Source organism: Emys orbicularis, chromosome 2, assembly GCF_028017835.1.
Source record: "Emys orbicularis isolate rEmyOrb1 chromosome 2, rEmyOrb1.hap1, whole genome shotgun sequence".
Taxonomy (NCBI): domain Eukaryota; kingdom Metazoa; phylum Chordata; order Testudines; family Emydidae; genus Emys; species Emys orbicularis.
Genome location: NC_088684.1, coordinates 16,726,280 through 16,745,983, shown reverse-complemented (window position 1 = coordinate 16,745,983; position 19,704 = coordinate 16,726,280). Strand labels below are relative to the sequence as shown.

Below are 19,704 nucleotides of genomic sequence, written 5' to 3'. Positions count from 1 at the left end.
CTGTTCGCATCCCACCTGTGGAGTTGGCCTTTCCACAGGCAGCATTACTGCTCAGATTTAGCAACTGTGGCACCACTGGTGCCAGTTTTAGCACAATGGGGGATAAGCAGACCAGAAGCAGCGATGGCAGAAAGATTTTGTAGACAATACTACGCAATCACATTTTCATCATTTTATAGCACGGGAAGATGAAATTTTACACTGTGTTAGCTAAACTGGAATACTTGGTAGGTATAACAAACTAGTTATGAAATAGTGTAGTCACAGAACAGTGATCGCTGGTCACTCAAGGGGATTAATGTTTAGCATTGTCTCTTAAATCCAATATCAGAAAAATAAGGTTCAATGCTTTAAAAATAAAGGTCATGGACTCTTTATGTGTTACGTTAACCATATGATTCTGGCGTATCCAGCAGCTCTTCCAACCCTCTGACTCCTGACTTTTCTGAAGAGACTTCTGGTCTCTGATAGGAAGCACTATTCTGGCACAATTAATTTCCCTTCTCTCTTTTCTTGTGTTTCTAACACTCATTTTTCTGTCTTCAAAATCACTGGGAAAGAACCCAGAATAGAAATAAAGGCCAAAAGGCTGTGGCAGGGATGAGACAATGAAGGCCTGAAGCGTTTTAAGTATATTGTCCAATTCACCACTATCCAGAACCATTCTCAGCTTTTAAACAGTTTGACAACAGGTTATTTCAAGACTGTAATGCATGTTCTATGGCCAGAGCAGCAACATTAGTGAAAACGGTTTAGACATCAACAAAAGATGGATTTGTAGGGCTTGCTAGACATTTTTTTCCCACTATCTTAGTCTCCAAGACCCCAAATCCTGCAAGTTACAAAGCTTGGGTGACCTCTGTGCCTATGCAAAGCCCCACTGGCATCAAGGGGTTCCATGTGGGCACAGGGGTCTGCCTGCATGGTTCTGCTTGCAGGATTGGGTGTAAAAAAAAACTAGTGTAAAGCCTGGCTTCCTAGCAAACTGTGAAAGGATCCAAGTACAGTCCAAATAAAATGATTTTGTGTTATTGGGAGGAAGAGCTCTGAAAATTCTGATAGTTTCTCACGAGCAAAAGAAAAATGGCTCCAGATAAGTGATCTGTACATGCTGGCAAACCTAGATTTGGTGAGGAAAGAAGAGTGAAATTTGTTAATTAAATACTGAAAATTACATTGAGAACTTGTCTGCTTTTATGTGTTTATGAAAAGCAAGGGACAATGTTTATAGGACAATGTTTGCCATCTAATTTCCAACAAGGGATGCTGTAAACTAATTGGTACACTTGATGACTGGGATGCACATTTTTCTTCCTAGCCTTGAGGAAGACTGAAAGAATGGTCAAAACTTTTCTGTGAAATTCTCAGATGCTTCTATCTCAGGGTGTATGTCCTTTTTATATATGTTATCTCATGGCTTCTCCAAGTGGGATCTGCAAGTATGCAGCCGCAGTTCAGTTCCTCAACTGAGCACAACAAGGGAGCCTAAAACAGGGCTGTTACCTCCAGGTGCTGAGGGAACATAGATCAGACCACAGCCCCACTCTTCCTCCTGCTCCTCACTAGACAAATGGGAGGAGGAGGTTCTAGAGGGTATTTTGATATTAGCGCCACCCCTTCTGTGTCTCTTTCCACTGCGGAGCAAGAGGGCCACACTGGAAGGGCCAGTTTGTCTCCCCTTAGCATGGGGAAACTGGTTTCAGGATCCTGGATCTATAATGAGCTAAGCATTAGGAGTACTGCAGAACTGGGAGCTGGAAATAAGTCATAGGATTGGGAATGGGACTGGAAGGGAGAGAAGTTAGAGGGGAGAAGAATCTCAAAGGGCTTTGTAAGCTATTAGGGCCTAAATCTTCAGCCTGTGTAAATTAGTGTAACTCTATTCATTCACTGGAGCCACACTAATGTACAGCAGCTCAGGGACCTGGCCCTGCATCTCTGTGTCCAAATCCGGCACACTGAAATGCAACCGCCTCTGTGCTGAGACACAGCAATTGTTTAACAGCCCAAACTATTCAGTAGTTAGGGTAGAAAATGAAGAATACTTTATCCAAATAAAACCAGAAAGGAGGTTTAGATGGGATTAGTTATCCTGAAATCTGATGAGGATACTAGGGCTAACACCCATTTCTGGTGAAAAGGTCCATGGGATCTTTTCAGCACAAATGGACAATACTTTAGTTGTACAGCTCATCCTACAGACAGCACCCTCAGCAGCATATTAACACAATGCAAACTTAGAATCAGGATTGCAACCTATTGAATCACCCAAACCTCTTCCTAAGCACCTGTTTTTTTTTTGAAGGTCTTCCATTCCAGTAGTGAGCAAGTCTAACCAGGATTAGCTCATAAACTCTGACAAAGTCACAGCTGAGCTGGTGAGTGCAGACTTCGTTATCTGAATGAATGGTTCACTCTTCTCCGGAGTATTTTTTTTTCCTTACCCTACAATCCTTTATAGCGTTCTACTTACCGATTCAGTCTTTCAATTATTTCCTGCAAGAAAATGTCAAAATTAATGTGTATGTCCTGATTCCAACAGTTTTTATAGAGTTTAAGGCCAACAGGGACCACTAGACAATCTAGTCTGGCCTCCTGCATATCACGGGCCATTAAATTTCATCCAGATATTCCTATATTGAGCCCAGTGACTTTAGGTAGACCAAAGCATTTCATTTCTCAGGAGAGTAAACTGTTTGTGCCAAGTCAGAGAGCAGGACAGAGTGAGGTGCTACCAATACTCGAGGCCTCTGCAATGGCAGAAAATTAATTGGGTGAGATATCCCCAGATGATCCTAGCAGACAATCCACACCCCATCTAAGAGGAAGATGAAAAAAACCCTGATATGCCTGAAAATCTGACCTGGGGGGAAATTCTTTCTGAAACCCATATCTAGTGGCCAGTTTTACCCTAAGCATATGAGCAAGACCAACCAATCAGGCATCTAAGAAAAGAAATTTCTCTGAACTACCTCAGAATACTGCTCACCCCTGTCTAGTGTCCCTCTCCAGCTGTCACCAATCTCTGATGCTTCAGAGAAAGGTGACCCCGCACCCGAATACATCTGGCCAATTGTGCACTGAGGGAAAAATTCCTCCCTGATCCCTACAAGTGTGTACGTGAAGCCCTGAAACATGAGCTTAGATGATAATCATCATTTTAATGCAGAGGTACAAGTGTTGTGGGCATGTTGAGGGCAATTCAGAGCTGCTTCTTCTCCCCATAGTCCATGAAGGAACGGAATTAACATGGGGATTCACAAACCAATGTTCGCGACCTGATCAGGTCTTCAGCCTAGACTCTGGGCCCCATCGTCCTCCCTCGCTTTCCTTTCCCCTTCTCTGGCCTCATTCTACCATACAAGTGGCTGGTAGGGGAACCTGGGGCATCCCACTACATTGAACTCCAGCCCAGGACCCTATAACCAGCAGCCAGGGTCTGCTCAGTCCAACTTCTTGCTGCTGGTCCCCTTGGTTTCTTCCTACCATGGCCTTTCTCAGGCCCATATTAACCCTTTCCTGGCATGTGTGGGGTAAACATTCCATTACATTCCATGACACTGGTCTCCTCCCAGCCCCCGCCTCCCATCACCCATCTGGGAATATTGGGGTCCTTAGCTGAAGGACCAGAATGGTAGCTGACTGAAGGCTGATCTTGGAATGTGTGGAGTGCATATTTTATTGTGTTGACCCAATATCTGTCCATCGTACAATCTAAAAACTAGGGTATTTGTTATGGCATGCATCTGACGAAGTGGGTATTCACCCACGAAAGCTCATGGTCCAATACGTCTATAAGGTGCCACAGGACTCTTTGCTGCTTTTACAGATCCAGACTAACACGGCTACCCCTCTGATACTTGGTATTTGTTATGATTTCAGATGCTTTCTGGGAGGACGCTTTGCCACTTTGTTGGCTTTTTTGCTGCTGATAATTTTAGTTTGTAAGTAGAAACTTTCTTTATACTTGACATACAATATTTTATTGGGTTAGATTCCAGGGTCAAATTGTGTCCTTAGGTGTGTGTGTGTGTGTACAATTCTCCTTGGTTCAATAAAAGCTATATATGTGCATTTGAGGGCAGAATTTTCCCTTTAATCGCATGTAGAATCATATATTTAAAATTGACTGTTCTTTTGCTCCAAAGATGCTGCCAAGTCATCTTTCATCAGTCTTGTCACATCTTCCAAAACCACCAAATTACGGTAAGCGGTGCAAGAGTATTTCAATATACTTAAGAGCTTTAGATGAAGAGATTCTATCAATACTCCTTCTGGTCAAAAGATGACAATGAGTGATCAGTCGGTATTGCAAGAGGCTTTAGCTATTCTTGCTACTTTGTGGTCATGAAAATATTCTTTGTGTTTGAATGTTGCCTTTTCATGATTAGCAGTAAATGCAGCGAAAAAGAAAAAATTAACCTATTAAACCATCGTCTAATGGGTCAGCATGAATGGCATAGAAGGAAGTGGTAAATTAGCCTCAGGAGCTGAATAAAGTCTGTTTCTTCTCTGTTTCAAATTGATTTAGTTTAAAGTTTTGTCTATGATTGAAACTTCTCAGCAGGCCTGCCGACAGCAATTCCAGGCCCCAGGACAGAACAGTCAATGGGCATGGCCAGGGCTTCCAAATGCCTGCCCGGCTGCCTTTGCTGCTGCTGGTACTACCCCTAGGAGCCCTACAGCCCACCTGGGTGATGTAAAAGCGCCCAGGGCTCCCGGCCACCGCTACTGTGGCAGCGGTGGCAGCCAGAGGCCCTTGGGCCATTTTAAATCGATCGGGCCCAATGGCAATGCCCCCTTTGCCATCCCTGTCGGTGGGCCTGCTTCTCAGTACAGTAAGTGGAAAGGTTAATGTGTAATAAAGTCCTAAATGATATGAGACCAACTCAGACATAGGCCCCAATCCTGCAATCACTTTTACATATGGTGGACTTTACAAAAGGTAATTCCACTGACCACACAGCAGAAGTCTGTTCTTAATTTGTTAAGACTATTTATAGGTACTGCTGAGGCTAAAAGTATCTGGGAGCCTCTGGATTTCAATGTGTGGCAAGAGGGGAGATCAAAAGGGCAATATTTCTTTTTCTCAATCAGGGGCAGGCTTTCAAGAGTGCAGTGTAACCTGAGGGAACAGGAGAAGCCAGGCAGAAGTTTTATCTTTTAGAATCACAGATCAGTATGTTGGAAGCAGAGCAGTGGAAATGGAGTATAAAGATTGGAGATCAGTGTTGAAATTGTAGATGCTGATATTGTGAGAGGTCAAGATTTTCTTAAGAATGGTAATTTGTGCACACTTTATACAGGTAGGGACAGATTATAACACTTTTCCTCACTAAGTAGAAAATCCCAATAAATCCACTGGCACTATTCACAGAGCAAGTTACTAGTAATCATGAGTAAGGGTGGCAGTATCTGGCCATTAGAGTTCTCCTGATTCTCCTGTCAGTTTGACGCTGATGTAACTCCACTGAAGTCAGGTTGCTACCTGTATGGGTTTTCCCCAGAGACTTCAGGCTTTCAAACCTACCCACAAGGCTGTCTGTTTTAGGCTGACCAGATGTCCCGATTTTATAGGGACAGTCCCGATATTTGGGGCTTTTTCTTACACAGGTGCCTATTACCCCCCCCCCCGTCCCGATTTTTCACACTTTCTATCTGGTCACCCTAGTCTGTTTGATTGGCTGTCCTTCCCTGTTCCCCACCTCCTAAGGAAAAGAAGGTATTTGGGGCTACCCACATGCTAATGGGCTTCCTCCTTCCTCTGCACAAGGAGCAGGCAAAGCTCCTTCCTCTCCCTCTTTTAAAGGGCCGGAAGCGCTTTTGAAGCCCGCAGTCTGTCTCCTCCCCAATTAGCTCTGCAGCCAGGCCTCTTTGGCACCCAGCACTGTGCCCCTCCCTAGGATGAGATGGGGATGGAGAAGGGAACTAAAGAGACTCCCTCTGGGCTTCCTCTCTCCTGGGAGTGAGAGACTGACTGTCCCAGCCCCTCCTGGACTTCATCCAGCACCAGAAGAAGAATGAGGAAGCAGAGCAGCTGAAGGAAGAAGGGAAACCCAACCCTAAGGAGAGGAATGGGATTGGGAGCCGCAGCAGAATCTGAAGGAGGCATGTTTGGTGGGCATGACTGATGGTGGGACTGTGAGAGGGCTGATTAATTCTTTGAAGGTCTCTGTGTGAGGGCAGAGCAATGAACTGGGAGGTAGAATTAGAGCAATTGGCAATGGGGCTTGTGGTTCCTCTCCTTTGGTTGCCTGTGGGCCTCAAAAGTATAGGGAATGGATTGCAGCTCCTCTCCCAGTGGACTAATGGCTCCTGCATCATCAGCAATATCTAGACTGGGTATTTGCTCCAACTACAGCCAACAGTGTAGCTGCAGGCAAGCAAAGCCACCGTTTACACAGTGGTTTTTACCTGTTTGAAACACCAGGGTCATCACCATTGGTACAAATGTCTTTGCTTGTCTACACTAGAGTTTGCATTAGTGTAGCTACACCAATGCATGTAATTAGGAATAGTAGTGTAATCAAGGCCTGATTCAATTTATGTCAGTTTATGCACATATATGATCTATTGTTTCTTAGTTGGTAGATATGTTACTCATTATACTATATACATGAGAGGAGAAGCAGAGCCTTAAACTAGATTGAAATCTTACTAATTTTTCTTCTGCTGTGACTAGGTCATGAACAACGGTGTACTACAAAGAAAGAAAATAATTCTAAACCACAAATGGCTTCTGATGAGACTTTTCAGTTTGCTACATACAATTAGAAGATTAGATGTCTTCTTCTGCCCTAACTCATGTTGAAGAGTACCTTACTCACACAAGTAGTTCTGTGGAGTAAAATGATGCTTTTTGTGTGAGAAAGGTACTACTCCACATGAGTAAAGGTGGCAGAATCGGGCTCCCTTTGTATATTGGTTGGCACAAAGCACTGTGAATCCCCATGTTAATTCCCTTCCTTCATGGACTATGGGGAGAAGAAGCAGCTCTGAATTGCCCTCAACATGCCCACAACACTTGTACCTCTGCATTAAAATGATGATTATCATCTAAGCTCATGCTTCAGGGCTTCAGGTACACACTTGTAGGGATCAGGGAGGAATTTTTCCCTCAGTGCACAATTGGCCAGATGTATTCGGGTGCGGGGTCACCTTTCTCTGAAGCATCAGAGATTGGTGACAGCTGGAGAGGGACACTAGACAGGGGTGAGCAGTATTCTGAGGTAGTTCAGATAAATTTCTTTTCTTAGATGCCTGATTGGTTGGTCTTGCTCATATGCTTAGGGTAAAACTGGCCACTAGATATGGTTTGTTGGACTTCGTTACCCTGAAAGAGTTCCCTTCTCCAACTTTCAAATCCCCTGTCCAAATATATGTCTTGCACAGCCCAAAAAAGCAAGTATAAAGAAAGTTTCTACTTACAAACTAAAATTATCAGCAGCAAAAAAGCCAACAAAGTGGCAAAGCGTCCTCCCAGAAAGCATCTGAAATCATAACAAATACCAAGTATCAGAGGGGTAGCCGTGTTAGTCTGGATCTGTAAAAGCAGCAAAGAGTCCTGTGGCACCTTATAGACGTATTGGACCATGAGCTTTCGTGGGTGAATACCCACTTCGTCAGATGCATGCCATAACAAATACCCTAGTTTTTAGATTGTACGATGGACAGATATTGGGTCAACACAATAAAATATGCACTCCACACATTCCAAGATCAGCCTTCAGTCAGCTACCATTCTGGTCCTTCAGCTAAGGACCCCAATATTCCCAGATGGGTGATGGGAGGCGGGGGCTGGGAGGAGACCAGTGTCATGGAATGTAATGGAATGTTTACCCCACACATGCCAGGAAAGGGTTAATATGGGCCTGAGAAAGGCCATGGTAGGAAGAAACCAAGGGGACCAGCAGCAAGAAGTTGGACTGAGCAGACCCTGGCTGCTGGTTATAGGGTCCTGGGCTGGAGTTCAATGTAGTGGGATGCCCCAGGTTCCCCTACCAGCCACTTGTATGGTAGAATGAGGCCAGAGAAGGGGAAAGGAAAGCGAGGGAGGACGATGGGGCCCAGAGTCTAGGCTGAAGACCTGATCAGGTCGCGAACATTGGTTTGTTGGACTTCGTTACCCTGAAAGAGTTCCCTTCTCCAACTTTCAAATCCCCTGTCCAAATATATGTCTTGCACAGCCCAAAAAAGCATTCCGACACTAATGGAAGTTGTAATGAATCTACAGAATCCTGGGGAAATAGATGAAAGTCACAGGAGATAGAGAAATTCGTGTTTTTTTGAGAATCAGGTGAGCCATTACTATAATTTCAAACTTGGCACCTGTCTGCAGCCAGGTATCTCAAAAATTCCATTATGATGCTGATCACTTCTGTATTCACAAGTGCGTTCTTTTTTTATTTCATATGACAAGATTCTTATATATTGAATCTGGGCTAGTATGCATTAAGAAAAAACAAATGCCAAGGAATATGTAGTACTATGTTTTGAAATTTTCCTCTCCAGTGTAACACATGCCTGCTTGGTGTGGCACTCTATCCCCTCTAGTGCCTAGACCAGTTGGAGATTGATGAGTCTGTTATAGCCTTAGCTAAGAGAGAGTTGTATCTTTTAGCTCATGCAATAGAGGCTCATGCATTAAGCTCCAGAGGTCCCAAGTTTGATCCTGGCCATCAATTACTGGAATCTGTTGGCATTACAAGTGATACCAGTTTCAATGGATTTCTTCTATTCCCATCACTGACATTGAATCTAACCTTTTCCCAGTGACTCAAACTCAGAGTTCCAGACCCTACTGAGCTCACTAGGGTATGATCCAAAGCCCACCAAAGTCGGCCCTTAGAGCGATTACTTTAAAAAAAAACCCCGCAAAACAGGTTCATAATCCCAAAAGAGTGTGTATAGGTAGTATGGGGGAGGCGGGGAAGCGGTCATGGGCGTCTCGCCATGTGGTCTTGAAAACAGCTAAACTCTTTTTTCTCAAAAAAGTGCTCCTAAATTATTAATAAATATGCAAAAATTCAACCTGAGAGATAATGGCTTGACAAAACTATAAGCATCTGAAAGTGATCCATTAGAATGAAATAGCTTAGACAATCTTAACTATAAGCAGTGATCTATGTTCCACCTATAATAATAATAAAACTAAACCATAAGACTACAGACAGCAAATTAGCACCAAAGAATGGAAAAGGAAGCAAGAGTGGATTTCCCAAAGCTCCAGTTCTCTTTTGTTCAGCTTACAGAAACTTTGCTAATTAGGATGTTTGGTTATGCATCAAGTCAAAGAAATAAAAATCTGTAATATGTGCAGTGAATAGCTCTCAAAGATCATCTTTGTCTTTTGGGTTCATTGTTCTCTAAATTTTAAAATTAGGTACATAAAATTACATTTCTTAATTTTATTAGAATTGATGAACCTCAAATTGAAAGGGAAAGTAGCCTAACTAGACAATTTAGTTCTTAGAGGATATTTACGTATAAAGTTTCTTTGAAAGACATACGTTACAACTTAATACAATTAAACTAAAAAAAAAATTGAAAGTGGTAGTATATCCCAACAGTATTTCCTATATAATTAATTGCATAACTCATATGTCAGACAAGCTAAATTATGGTGCACAATTTGGAATATATATTTGAACACCTAATTTATGCAAGCTAAGAGAGGATGTGTGCATACAGATCTTGCATTTGCACAGAGCCAGATAGGTATCATATCTGCATCCATACGCCTAATTTGCGCACTTGTTTGTTTGCAAATGCATCTTTGCAATACTGCATGTCTAACTTTGAAAACCAGGCCCTAAATGTCATGTTTTATTCACAAGTTGACATTATATACGTGTGTGTGTATATATATAAAGCATGATTATAATGAAGATGAAATCAAAATTACCTTGCACACACTGAAATGAGTAAACACATGGACAGTATAATCATTTGATAAACGACATTTCTCACTGCATTGGAGTCTATTAAAAAAGGAAACAAATTAGGAATAATAATTCTTTTTTCTGAACATACTAGAAAACAAGTAGCTACTTCCTTCCAGCTGCCCTCCTCTGAAACTGTGAACCTGAAATTCAGTGAAGGAAGGAGTATTTGTGATAAAAAAGATGCTTTACCAAAAACTCTACTATGATAGTCACCATGGGCCAGCTCCACAGAAGTCAATGGGAATCTTCAATGGGGGGTTAAATCAAACCCACTAGAGGCAAACCCAATTATTCTATACTCCATATAGACAGACTACACATCTGCATTCTCTTTTCTGAAAGCTGTAAAGTCTGCCGAATCGAGTTCTAAGTGTCATATAAAAATATATTCTCCCACAAAATCTTCCTTAACTGGACAAATATTTTTGATAATGGACATAAGGATGTACATAGAAATGGCCATGATAAGTATTCATAAATGCAAAATAATCACCTTAACAAATTAAAACATAATTTGTTTTTTAGATTTTGCAATAATTAGAACAGTGTAAATTTACAAATCTCAAAATTTGGGAATTTATTTGCTAAAGGGACCAAGAAAAGTTTAAATTCATCAAAAAATGTCAAGGGGTCTTTTTTAAATGTCCATAACTCAAACAAATTAACAGGTTTTTATTTTTATTCACAGATTTTATTTTTAAATCCTCAAAAAATATTTTTACAGTCAAAGACCAGGATGAAATTCTATCTCCATTGAAGTCAATTGGAGTTTTGCCATTGACTCTGGCAGAGTCAATATTTCACCCAACGTACCAGAAATTTGTGGAAGCTATACTGTACTATTCATATATAGTAAAACCTTAAAACAGGCATTAAATCTAAAGTGAAAATCTCAACATAATTGTATCCAATGAGCAGTTAAGGCACCTATATATTATTATTAATTTATTAGTATATATTATTATATTATATGTATTTCCATGCAATATGAGAACTAATGTTAGAAACTGACATATTTTTGAGTGTGCCTGAAGAATTTGTAGGGAGTTGTTTCTATGTTAAATTTTTATTGCAACGAAATTTAGACTTGGTCACAAATGTTAAATAGTTTTTGTGAAACAATTTGAAAATTTTGAAATAATTTTCATTCAGTGGGTTTCACAAGGAACCCACTGAATGAGGTATTTGAAATTTTTCACAAACATTTTTAGTTTCAGATTTTTTTCATTTTTTGTCCCCCTCCACACTTGATTCTCCCAATCTTCTCCCTTACCCTCCCCTTACCTACCCCCTCCATTTCCCTGAGTTTTTTCCTCTTTCAATTTTGCCACTGAATATGGAGGAACAAGAAAAAAGAGGGGTATGAGGGGGGAGAAAATTAAAAAGTTTTAATTTTATATTTAATTGAAAAAATTGATTTTTTTTCCAAATTAAAATTTTGCAAAAATCTCCAGTTTCAAAAAAGGCCATTTTTCAATACCATGTTTTTCCACTTGAAAAATGTCAACCAGCTCTACAAATAACAAACTGAGAAGGAAAGAACATAACTCACTTGAATGATCCAAAGTCTCTTCATGGAAATACCCATCTACCATAAACTGGGAGCACGGAGAGGAATCACTGAACTGTTTTCTTGACTGAATGAACACCACATCTTTAGAAAAAGAAGATTCATCAGCTGCTGGCGTTTGCCTTTGTGACATCCAGGTTTTGCATTCAGAAGAAAATTCAGAGTCATCTGCAAGAGGCACATTTGTAACTTTCCTAGCTCACAGTAATGGAAAGGGGTGGAGAATCTGTGCTGATAGATTTTTAACAGAAGAAATGACTCAATCACAAGGATTTCTCTGAACTGTTAGTGATATGGAATCGGCAGACCCATTATATGTAGGAAAATGCAGGGGGAAAGAAGCAGATTAAGGACAAAACTTCATAAATTTTAACACAGTGAGGATATAAAAAGCTCAAACTGAAAACAGCAATGGGCCAAATGATTAGACTTACTACTGGAGTATCTCTCATCGTCACTTTGAAACTCACTCATCGTCAGTTTCAAAAGGCCCTCCTAGGTTATAAAGATCTCCATGGATTCAAACACTGTTACCATCTCATGTCACTGGCTCAATTTGCTCCGCAAAATTCTGTCTCTGATCTGTCCTTTAAATCAGTGGTTTTCAAAGTTCGGGTTGCAACTCAGTACTGGGTCACAGAATGCAAGGCACTGTGTCGCCCCTCAGCACCCAGGGACCCTGGTGGCTGGCCACTAAAAATTAGCAGTCCCTATCTGTTCTGACACTGCACTGTGCCCCGGTAGCGGCCAGCAGCAGGTCCGGCTTGTAAGCAGGGGGGCCACAGGGCTCTGCACGCTGCCCCCACCCTAAGCACTGGCTCCACACTCCCATTGGCCAGGAACCGGCCAATGGGAGCTGGGGGGAGGGCGGTGCCTGCGGGCAAGAGCCATGCGGAGCTGCTTGCACACCTCTGCCTAAGAGCCAGACCTGCTGGCTGCTTCCAGGGCACAGCGCAGTCCACAGTGCCAGGACAGTCGGGAAGCCTGCCTCTGCACCCTGCTGTGCCGCTGACTGGGAGCCGCCGGAGGTAAGCCCGTGCCCCAACCCCACATCCCAATCCTCTGCCCCAGCCCTGAGCCCCCCCAAACCCGGAGCCCCCTCCTGCACCCCAAACTCCTCGTCCCTGGCCCCAGCCCAGAGCCCTGACCCCCTCCCACACTTCAACCCCCTGCCCCAGCCCAGAGCCCCCCCCCATTCCTGGCTCCACCCTGCAGCCCTCACCCCTGCACCCCAACCCTCTGCCCCAATCTTGAGATACCTCCCACACCCGACCCCCCTCATCCCCAGCTCCGTTGGGTCGTGGACATCAAAAATTTTCTTCAACTGGGTCACCAGAAAAACAGTTTGAAAACCACTGCTCTAAATGCTGATTTGAGCAGAGGCCCCCTGCAAAACCAAGGAAATCGTTATCCACCTACAGTGATCCCGTCGTTAACAGACAAGCCTAACTAAATACAGAACATACTAGTGATGTTACTGTGGGCTTACCATTGCCATAGTGCTGATTGGCATCTAGTTTATTATCTCCATCATTCCAAATCTCCTCTACATGAGGACAATCCATATTGCTAAGGACAGTGCTGTTGAGCCATGAATCCGAAGCACTGAGACTGAACAGACTAGCAAGAGAACGACGGATTTTCTTCCTTCTCCTGAATATTCTAGAAAGGAAAGAAATAACCATGTTTTAAAGGGATGAGGCAAAATACTTTTATTTATAAAACAGTGTAACAGGGTTCACGCTGCACCCCTGGGTATTTAGCCACTGGGCCTCCCCCTTCAATGAGTCAGGGACACTTTAGTATGGTGCAACACCCATGCTCTTTATTCTCAAAAGGTTTCCCACCACCAGTTCCCAACTATATACAGGCTTCACAACTACTTTGCCTACAACAGACTAGGAGGCTCCCACTTCCTTCTGTGCTGTTCCGGTTCCAGACCCGGACCTTGACCCTTTCCCTTCCCCCCTTCTCTGGCTTCCTCTCAGCCCTTATAGCTCTGGGCTAATAAGACTGGCAGGTGTGGCCAGCTACCAGGCAGGCACAGGGCTATTCACCCATTCCCAATCCATTCCCCTTGATTGGGGCTGGAGTGGCAGGAGCTGATTAAGAGCTTCTCAGCCAGCGTCCTGCCACAAAGAGGAACACGGTCTAGAGGTTAGAGTAGAGGCCTACGACTCAGGCATCTTGCGGTCTGTTCCTTGCTCTGCCACAGGTTCACTCTTGGGCTTGTCATTAAATTTCTCAATGCCATTGTTTCCTCATCTGTAAAATGGGTCTAACAATGTTTACTTCTTTCACCAGGGTTTTCTGTGGTTTAATAGTTTCCACTGTAACATTATAGGGCCATATTTTACAATCCTTCCTCAGGTAACACCACTATTGAAGTCATGTGGAAGTTTTGCCTGAGTAAGGATTGCAGGACAGAACCTGTATTTTTAATTTTCTTTTTTATTCTCCGTCATGGTAATACCCTCTTGGGAGCAGGACAGTAACACTTCTTTTTCTGCAGTGTCCCTCTTCCTTGGGCAAACCATTTGTTTTGCTGTATTTCTAAAAACTGCAGCTTTAGGTTTACAGTTCTGCCTGTGTCCCATCATCGATTAACTCTCTAGAAAGGCATCCACACAGAAACAGTGTTGGTTAGTTTTGAGCTGCTGATGAGCATCAGAAGGAGACCCATCACAAATGTATTGGGTTATGGCCATAACAAAATGGATCAGTGACTACCCTCAATTTTTTAAATACTGGGCAAGTGAGTGATGAAATTACAAAAATAAAAGTTGATATTTAGAATCCAGAGGAATTTCCATATCAAATAAAACATGTTTTATAGCAAATACAATTTGGAGCCTTCCATATGTAATATAGCATTAATTTATTGGATGAAATCATGAAGCACAATTCAGTTTTTGCTCAGTCCTCACTCAGGCAAACCTCCTAATGACCCACTGAAAATTACACATTTGCTATATTTTGAAAATTATGATAGTTTGAAGGTGAGACAAACAAAAAAATCTTGAATTTCTTTAAAATGTCTGTTATGCCTACTTTTGGATTTGCTCTTATCCTTCTTTTATGCTTGGAAGAATTGAAGTCACCTCTTTGGAACATTAAATATTTCAGCAACAGGTGAAAAGCCATGAATTTCTGGGCAGCTGTACCTCTCCTTTATATTTACTGCAGAGAGCGCCAATCACAGTAACATCTGTGTGCTTAAAACTTTTGAGATAATGTTATAAGGCATGACTCTGAAGACCAAGTGATTTTAACCACTGCAGTCTCTCTGAATTATACTACTTGGTGTGTTCCATCATTATTAGAAAATGGAATCCAGGTATAGAAATAAAGGAAGGAGCTAGACATAGAATCATAGGACTGGAAGGGACCTCGAGAGGTCATCTAGTCCAGTCCCCTGATATACTGAGCATTATAGTCATACCCTGACAGCCAGCCAGAAATCAAGTTAAGTCCAGAGTTATAACGCCAACATCCAATATTAAGTAAAATCTGTGTGACTCACTTACCTAACTAATTTCTCCTTATAGGTAACACTTGTCTGTGATGGGGTCAGTGTTACGTTACCATCTTCATCAGACAGAAAACTGTCTTCCGTCAAAATGTAATAGCCATTAGTAAGAAGCCGAGGACTACGGCGACATGTGAAAACAGAGCCTGTCAAGGGGTTTATGGAACAACATTCATAGGAGGTGTCACTATCCAGAAAGGCATAAGTGTAACTGAAAAGGAAAGAAATAAAACCCTCTGAGTTAGTATATGTCTGTTTAGCACAAGGGCATAAATGTTAAAAACCGATTGAATGATAATGTTTTTAGATATCAGAGGGGTAGCTGTGTTAGTCTGGATCTGTAAAAAGCGACAAAGAGTCCTGTGGCACCTTATAGACTAACAGACGTATTGGAGCATAAGCTTTCGTGGGTGAATACCCACTTTGTCAGACACATGTAGTGGAAATTTCCAGAGGCAGGTATAAATATGCAGGCAAGAATCAGTCTAGAGATAACAAGGTTAGTTCAGTCGGGAGGATGAGGCCCTCTTCTAGCAGTACACATCACTTTTCATTTGAATAGCTCCCAGAACACTATAGAGTTGTGTAATAGGGTGGTTTGCCCTTATGGACTAGAGGCCTGGGGACAGCCAGCCCTGATTACTAAGGAGGCACGCAGGAGCAAGGCTCACCTGATTGCCCTATAAAGCGCATCAGGAAGCTTCAGAGAAGGGGGGGGGGGGAATGCTCAGAGAGAAACAGACAGAGGGAAGAAGCTGCAGGAAGTGAGTCTCTGGCTGTGGTCCCTTCTCCAGCTGGGGACACTGGGAGTTGTGGCTGGGTAGGAAGCCCTGGCTGGAAGATTTGTTTTCTCATGAGAAGAAAGCAAAGAAAGCAGGCCAGGCCTTGCATCTTCTCCAGCTGCTCAGAGAGAAAAAAGACATCGCTCTTAGGAGGAGGGGCTGTTCCCAGCTTAAAACTGGAGTGGAAGATGTCTGTTTATTTGTGAACTTCTTGTGAATAAAATCAGACCCTAAGGTGGGCTGTTGTTATTGGATTCATGAAAGCCTGTGTGGAGTTTATCTAAGAAGCCCCTTTAAGGGGGAAACTGAGGCAAGGGGCTGCTTGTAGGGCCACCCTGAGGCCACAAGGATGGAGGAGGCCACTCACTCACAAACTGTAACAAAATGATATACAAACTATGCACAGAGATCGCTTCACCCATCACTGAAATGCAACCATCTCTGGAGTGAAATGTAGCAACTGTTGAATAACACACAACACTAGACAAGTATTTAAGACAGAAGTGAGTAACTTTTCCCACTGGAACACAAGGGGGCTGTTAGGTAGGCATAATGTATGTTCCTGATTTTGGAATTGGGCCCCAATCCTGTGAGGTGCTGAGTACTCACAACTCTGAGTGACTTCATTGGGATTTGAGAGTGCTCAGCACTTTGCAGGGTCAGGCACTAATCCCGATATACATTTGTCAGTATCAGTACAAGCAGCTATAGATCTTTCAGCAAACAGTCCCAGAGATAGTGGGAAACTCATCAAGTTCTTGAAAACTGGAAAGAGGTGAGTAATAAATAATTGTAGAAAGATCTCTACCAGGGACAAGAGATGACAGTATTGTAATGCAAGGGCTAGGGGTGGGCATGCACCACTGCCCTCTGCTGGACAGAATTTGAAATGAACAACTGTGTCATATACCATATGCTACAGCCACTTCATGGGGATTCTACTTTAGTTCAAGTGGTTGGGGCCTGTGTATTTCAAGCAGGAGTATCTGAATTCTATCCCCACTGTAGCTTTGACGTTTCAAGTGGCCATAGATTTGCAGCACAGTGATAGCTGTGAAATGCAATGCGGCCATGCTTTAGTGTGGTAATAGCACCCTAATCATAAATAGTTTAAATAGGAATTTTAGAAATGTTTTTCAAACCCAAAGGAAAAATAAAATGAAACAAAGGATAGTTTTACTCCATACCTTGGCAAAATGTGTTCAGGGGACAGACTTTGCCTGGGCTGTTTATCAAACACTGAAGAACCTGTTGAGACAAAGACCAGATAAGGAGAAGTCCCAGCATCGGCTCACCACACAGACATTTCAAGCGACAGTTGAACCAGCTGACTGGTTTTCACTAACAATATGTCTTGATGAAATTGAAAAGAAAAAAGGAGAAGAAAATTAGGAAAGGAAAAGAGACTAAAGGAAAGAAAACAGAGTGATGGTGGGTAGATAAAATGAAACCTCATATAATTTAGGCTTGTATAGCATCATTCCAAAAAGAGTAGCATGAATCAAAGCTGATTACAGTCAATAAATCCAAGCTGCCAATGTACTGCACAGTTTTGTGTCTTGTGGGAAGTAAATCCAGGCACATACAAGGGAATAGGTCCAGCACTTTTAATGGTATTGTCTAATTCACATCATGAACAACTCACTCACTGATTGATTCTACCAGCAGTGCTCAGGTTCTCCTATAACAATTATGTGGTGGCATTAATGGGTCACACCATTACTATGATAAGGTATCATGCAAGTGGGCATCTGTAGATGCGGCACAGCAGGAGCCGTTATGGCAACAATGGCAAAGATTTGAGGATAATGATTGATCACAGGACTATGGAGACATCTAGGAAGTAGGATTTCGATGTTATGTGAAGGCTCAAACCTGCAAGGTCCTACGCTCAGTGTCACAAGGATTAGGTGATTAAGTAATCTGAGTCTATGATGGGGTTTACAAACTCCTCTCTACAGCCGAGGCAGGGGAAAGGCTGGAGCAGTACAGAGCCAGGAAAGCTCTGCCCATCATGCACTGCCAAGCATGGTATAAAAAAGTTTCAGCAGCTCGGGAGTGGGGAAGTGAAAAGTCATTTCCAGGAGCAGTGCTGTGTCCTGACAGAGGAGGAGAAGGAGCGCTTACTGAGGAGGTCTGGCTGTGAGTCTTTCCACCCCTCATTTGAGGCATCACTCCAGCAATAGGGAGAACTGTGTGCAGAAGCACCAGAGAGTTGCCTACATCAGTCCTGAGACTCTGGGGTTTGGAGCAATGGACAATAATCAAATAGCAGCCAGGCCCCAAACTGAGACATTGGGTGGGGTAGGAAGTGGTCCAGGCAAAGGTGATCAGGAGATGGGCCCAGAGTAGGCCAGCCCATGCTATCACATTTCAGGGCTCTGGTGGAGCGGGAGGGCCTGGGTCCCCCTAATCACCCCAGATTCCCCTATGCCTAGCCCTATGATGGGCAGGAATAGGGGGTTACAGACAAGAAGGCTGACCCAGCTGAATCCCATTCATGGCATTCCCTGACACATTGAACTGGAAGAGACTAGAGCCATAGGCCTGCAGACTGAAGAGATAACCCTGCTACAGAGTCATTCATCCACAAAAGGAGATGGGTCTAGAGATGGGATCTGGGCTCACTGATGAGGTGAAGTGAAGAATGGAGGGGGACATTTTGGGGAAAAAGGCAACCGGACAAGGCTCCTGTTAGCGGTGCAACCACATGGAATGGCAATTGTCAGAATATCACACAGCTGTTTGTATGGAACGGTCACAAAGAGTGAGTGTTTTCTATATTTACACATTACAGATTTGTATTTTATATACATTAGTGGCTGCTGAAATATTCTCTTCTTTACAATTTTATACAAAAACCTCTGTAAAATCTTGACTTTTCAATCAATGAGAAAACATTACATTCAAAGAAAGAAATTCATATTCACTTTAGAAGGCAATCCCTCCTGTGTAAGGACACAATCCCTGTTAAGAAAGCCCAGAGAAATGTTCATACATTTACTTGCTGCTGGTGTTGACATTAGTTGGGATATTCGATACATCTTGAAAAGGTCTGTTGCAAACTCTCTGGAGCTACATGTATCACAGATTATCTGCAAGAGATTTTAAAGGAAAGTTGGTATTTATTGAAAACAGAGAGCTGCAAGGTATAATCAGGAATGGTCATTACATTACTAATTATGCTGTATTCCATTCGATGTGAGTCTGATCCTGCCATCCTTCCTCATTGATTTCAAGAGCAAATTTGTTCAAATAGGGCCTGCAGGCCCAGGCTCAAACTCTATTTGATCAATTGCAGTTTCCTTGCAATCTGCAACTGTGATCTCTTAACTAATATTTAAATCCATGATGTACAGTATAGACTTACAATTGTCCTATGTGCACTACAGTTTTTACTTTATTTTCTCAATAATATGCTTTTGAATCACTGTTATGTACAATAAAAAGCACTGAATGAGAAATAAAGTTTACATACAATATCTTACATGTTTCTAGGGCCTTGCATGAGAGAATATCACAGTGCACTTTACAAACTGGTATACAATCTATGGTTTCTACCCTGCAAATACTTAGGCCTGTGAGTAGTCTCATTAAAATTACTCGGGTGACTATGGTTTATATGTAGGGATCACACCACCCATCACTGAGAGGCAGGACAACTTCAGGGGAAACCTAACAGCTGTTTAACAGCATGTAGCAACACTACAAATCTGTTTAGGATAAGATGTGAGGGAGAAATGCATCTCCATATGCAGATTAGTGGGAATGTGATGTATTTCTCCCAATTATACACATCTTCAAGAACAGTTTAAGAGCACTTGTGATTTACAAAGCAATGTTTTTCTGTGCAATGATTTTACACAGAATTGCTTTCCC

The 19,704-nt window shown here is 42.5% G+C and overlaps 1 protein-coding gene across 1 annotated transcript; it reads right to left on the bottom strand.

Annotated features, from left to right (window-relative positions):
- Positions 1-957: 957 nt before the first annotated feature.
- On the bottom strand, positions 958-18,884 carry TMEM71 (transmembrane protein 71). The gene is made up of 9 exons (XM_065397647.1): positions 18,824-18,884; positions 17,013-17,073; positions 15,042-15,254; positions 13,004-13,176; positions 11,497-11,682; positions 9,905-9,980; positions 7,433-7,490; positions 2,474-2,496; positions 958-1,120 (listed from the first exon to the last, which is right to left on the bottom strand). Exons 1-9 carry the CDS (start codon positions 18,867-18,869, stop codon positions 958-960), a joined length of 999 nt encoding a protein of 332 aa, XP_065253719.1. The 5' UTR covers positions 18,870-18,884.
- Positions 18,885-19,704: the final 820 nt, after the last annotated feature.